Source organism: Arachis duranensis, chromosome 7 (genome assembly GCF_000817695.3).
Source record: "Arachis duranensis cultivar V14167 chromosome 7, aradu.V14167.gnm2.J7QH, whole genome shotgun sequence".
In the NCBI taxonomy this organism is placed as follows: domain Eukaryota; kingdom Viridiplantae; phylum Streptophyta; class Magnoliopsida; order Fabales; family Fabaceae; genus Arachis; species Arachis duranensis.
This window is the reverse complement of record NC_029778.3, coordinates 22,941,551-22,946,206: the sequence shown is the minus strand read 5'-3', so window position 1 is coordinate 22,946,206 and position 4,656 is coordinate 22,941,551. Positions and strand designations below refer to the sequence as shown.

Here is a 4,656-nt window from a genome sequence, read left to right as displayed (position 1 = left end):
AGAATTCAATGCCCAATATAATTCAATGACACTTTTGCATTAATTCACGTATAATTAAGAGATTTTATTACTTTCAAACTGAAATACATATTTCCCGCGATATAAAAGGTAAAAAATCTTCTGGCAATAATTATATTTTGATAGATACATTGTACTGCTTTGTATTAATAAAGCGGTTAGCCCAATTACCAATTAAGTTAAAGCAATATATGTGTGTGAGAGAGAGAGATTAATTACTCTTAGTGAGTGCAACTGCGCAAGTCAAATCACTACTTTCTCTTGTAAGAAAACAATTCAATTTCTAAGAAATTTTTATATGAAAAATTATGAAAAAAAAATCTATCTATGATATGATGCTAATACCGGCCTCTTTGACAATGTTAATTTCTTTGTTTTGTAGAAACAAAATCAAGAAGAGAATTGAGGAATGACGATAGACCGTAATGGAAAGAGAAACATAGGAAGCGATGATGAGAGGTTAGAAGAACAATCATGGCCAAAGAAACCTACTCTAATCAAACCTTTACCGCTAAGGAATTCAGCTAAGACGCCTCTATGTTTTGGTTCATCATTTAAACCTTGGAAAAACCCCTCTCATGACAACATTATTATTGATTGTGACCAAGACAACAACATGGTCAACAACACTAATGAAGTCCAACTTGGTTCTAGTAGCAACACCAACCTAGAAATGGATCCAAAGAGGCTCAAGAGGTTTGTATATTTGTAGTAGTCTTTATTGATTTTTTTTAGAAATTTATTTATTTAAAATATAAAGTTTTAAGAATTTATTTATTATTTTACTCTTTATTTTACTTGTTGTGCGCAGGATCATGACAAATCGAATTTCTGCACAAAAAACAAGGGAGAAGAATAATGCATACGTGGCGGATTTGGAAAACAAATCAAAAGGTTACGAGGTGATTATTCAAACTCCTGGTTTTTGTTGCAAACGAGGTTACAATATACAGTTATTATTTTAGGTTTTTTAAGGAAATTAATAAAGTGAAAAAGGTGGAATAACCAGATAATCCTAAAATGGATTTGTTCATAAATTGTTATAAGGTATCATGGTTTATGTGATTATAGGAGCTTAGATTTTAATATTTGCTCATATAACTTGCAAAAGGTTATCTTATATGTATATTAAAATCAACCACCAAAATTAGTCATTAGTATAAAATATATTAAAATATAAATACATATTAAAAATAAATTAAATCACATATATATTTATATATAAATATATTAATAATTAATTTTAGTAACTGATTTTAATATACAAATAACATTTTTCATTTGAAAAAGATGGCTGTTGTTATAACTTCTGTTTTCTTCCAACTATATGGTGTTGGATTTATTTATGAACAAATAATGTTATGCTAAAATCTAAATGAAGCGATAAATCGTGATACTTTGTGGAGTTTTAAAACAATTGTAAAACTTAACATCTTAAAATAATTTACATAAATTTTAAAACATGACATATATGTAACAAAATTGTTTTACAATGATCTGGTTTGTCATCTTTTCTTTTTTTAATTTATTTATTAAAAACCTTTATTATTAAGACTATTAATTTTTTTTTTATTATTGAGTTATAACTTCGACTTAAAAAGGAGAAAAATATAGAAAGATTGATTTTTAATTAATTAAAATCTCCTTTGACATTGCCATAAAAAATAAATAATCAATCAAAACCAAACAAGCCAAAAACAAACACAAAGAACCCTATATCAACAGCAAAATAAGGTCTAAAAAATTACAAAAACATTTAAAGAACTAACAACTAAATGTTCACTCTTGATACACCTAACATAGCTAGATTTTTACCTTCTAAAAAGTTCATAAACTTTCAATGATAAGTGCCAAATTAAATATTCATGCTTCATCTTCCTGCAGAAATTAACACTCATAATAATTAAGGCTATTCACATCAAATGCATTATCTCTTCTTAACACCCTCTAATGACATCTTTCTTTGTTAACACCAAACAATATCCTGTCCTCATATATATATAAGCCATTGATCTATACACTTCTGTCAAATAGTGTATCTAATTCTAGACTCATGGTTCCAAATTAAAAGTAGTTAAACATCTCATTTTATATACCATATAGTAGAAAATAACAATCCTAATTTACATCCCTTCAATTTCATCCATATATACAACTTTTTTTTGATAAAATTAAAAATTATTATACCATGTTATCCTCTTAGTTTCTGATGATCTTGCAATACTTCTCCTCTTAGTATTCAGGAGGCTAAAGTCTCTTAATACCCCATACTTAATATCCAATGATCCAAGACTTTTTATCAGGTTCATCAACCTATTTCGTTCAAAGTTGAGATGTCAATTCTTGAGATTTTTTTTGTTGATCAGTGTATCAAGATTTGACTAGTGGTGATAATGGCAAGCTCCTCCACTGAAGTTATTACTTCTTCAAGAATAAATTGGACAACATTTTCTACTCCTTCTACTTCGGCTGCAATATTATTTTCGTCACTGGAGAGCTCACATAAGAATACCAAAGAAAAATTATTTGAATTGAGGAGATAACCTCCTACAGCAATCTGTTTTTCACATATGAATTACACGCAGAACTACCATAACTTGTTGCCATTACTTTAATTAGTAGCAAGTCTTCTCTCAAACAGCTTCTTTTCATTGAGGCCCTTCTATGTTGATCTTTATCCATTCTGACCAATGAAATATAATTTCATCCCAAATTTCTTCACTCATGATTTTTTTTTATTTTCAAATTCTTTTTTGTCTTCCATGTAGACCAAATAATAGCGAATCATAAATTGATCCACTGTTTTCTTGTATGATTTACTACTTTTTAGTTGCATCAAGAGTAAAAAAAAGTCTTTAAACCTTTTTGGTTTCACCCAACAAATATTTTTAAGATGTATTGTCTTTGCCCACATCAATTCCACAAATTTACAGTGTATAAAGAGATGATTCTCATCCTTCATGGTCAGCCTACAAAACATGCATTTCGCTTCGTTTTGACTTATAATATTCAGTCTAGTTAATGTTTTTTTTTATATTCAATCTTTTAAAGATTGTTGTCCAAGTAATAATTTCAACTCTTGGAGGTACTGTTTCTTCCAAATATTATCAAAAATATGTTTCGATTCAGATAATCTTAGATTTTTTTCATTTACCGCGTTGATAAAAAATGAGGTCCGGCACCACACTATAAAAGGAAAGTCACAAGGAGTGAAAGACGAGGTCGAAGATATTATTAAGGTCGAAGATGTGAAAGACGAGGAAGAATTATAAGATATTGTTGAAGAGAAAGTTGCTCAAGTAAAAGAAAGAGTTTCTAAAGAAAATATGTTGAAAGAAGCCATTCCAATCCGTTACCAAACTTGGCAAAGTGGACCAAAAAGCAATTAGAAATTGAGAAGCTACCATCTTCAGCAAAAGACCAAACTGCTTCATCCTAAATACTCTGATAATGTAATTCTTCACAAAGTTTATGTTTCTAGTCCAAAGAATTTTTCTGCCATTGAAAATTCCAACGCTAGGATAACCATCCCAAAATCACAATTTGCTATTACGTAGACTTTATTTGAAGAGATTGCGACAACTTTCGGAAATTTTTCTTTCAAGCACATTTCTCCCACCCATGTATCTTTTCAAAATTTTCTTTTATAACTATCTTCTATACACATTTTAATTTCTTTTCATACAAAATTTTTAACCAGTTACATTGTTTGACATCTTTCATATAAAATTTTTAACCAGTTATATTTTAATTCCTTTTCATGCAAAATTCTTTGCAGGAGCCATTTGATTTGGGTTCTTCATTTTTCATCACTATTAAGAATAAAATTAGTTTGTTGTGGTTTACCCATTAAACACTATAACTGAATATTAGTTAAATGTTTGGGCAAAACACCTCAATAAACCAAATACACATCAATATTATTTGAATATCAACGTCAAAGTCGCAAAACACATTTTTATATAAATCAAATTGATTAAATTCGATTTAATAAAACACGTAGTAAATGGAGTACTTGTGCGGCCGTATTGCCATCAACGAGTCCTGTGCTGGAGCCACCTATATGTTGATCCACGAGACCAGTAAATGGCAGGGCGAAGAGCCGAAGAGGAAAGCTTCTAAGAATATAGGTTTTGAGGTGGCATCAATAATTCAATACTAGAGAAGAGAGTGGGAAACTGTGAATCCATTAGATGAAAAACGTGAATTGAATGAAAATCGAATAAGTGGATTCGAATTAAGTGCATGGTTAAAATGTTAATAAATTGAATGGATTGGTTTCGATTTACATGTTTGTTTCGTCTCTTATAATTTAAATCTAATAGATTCGATTTGTGTGGACTTTGGTTATAAAGTTTTTGTTTTAAAAAATAATTTATTAAATTAGTTTTTAAAAGATAATTTTTAAATAAATTTTTAAAGGAGATATTTTTGATAAATTAAACTATAAATAATTTTTAATAAGTACAACTAATAATATTTATATTTAATAATAATTTTTTAATTTTAAAAATATTTTATAATAAATATAAATATATAAAAATTAAATAAATTTATATATTTATTAATATATAAAGTTATATTAAATTTTTTTATTTTAATTAGAACAAATTATATATTTATTAATGACTTAATCAC

At 28.0% G+C, this 4,656-nt stretch overlaps 1 protein-coding gene across 2 annotated transcripts in view; it reads left to right on the top strand.

Annotated features, from left to right (window-relative positions):
* The first annotated feature begins 217 nt into the window (after positions 1-217).
* The window catches only part of LOC107458286 (transcription factor RF2a-like), a 13,371-nt gene continuing 8,932 nt past the window's right edge, over positions 218-4,656 (top strand). For both annotated transcript variants that reach the window (XM_052252356.1, XM_016076492.3), the window contains exons 1-3: positions 218-281; positions 401-714; positions 830-920. In XM_052252356.1, the coding sequence (XP_052108316.1) occupies positions 428-714; positions 830-920 (378 nt within the window). In that variant the 5' untranslated portion in view covers positions 218-281; positions 401-427. The remainder of the gene's footprint in view (positions 282-400; positions 715-829; positions 921-4,656) is intronic.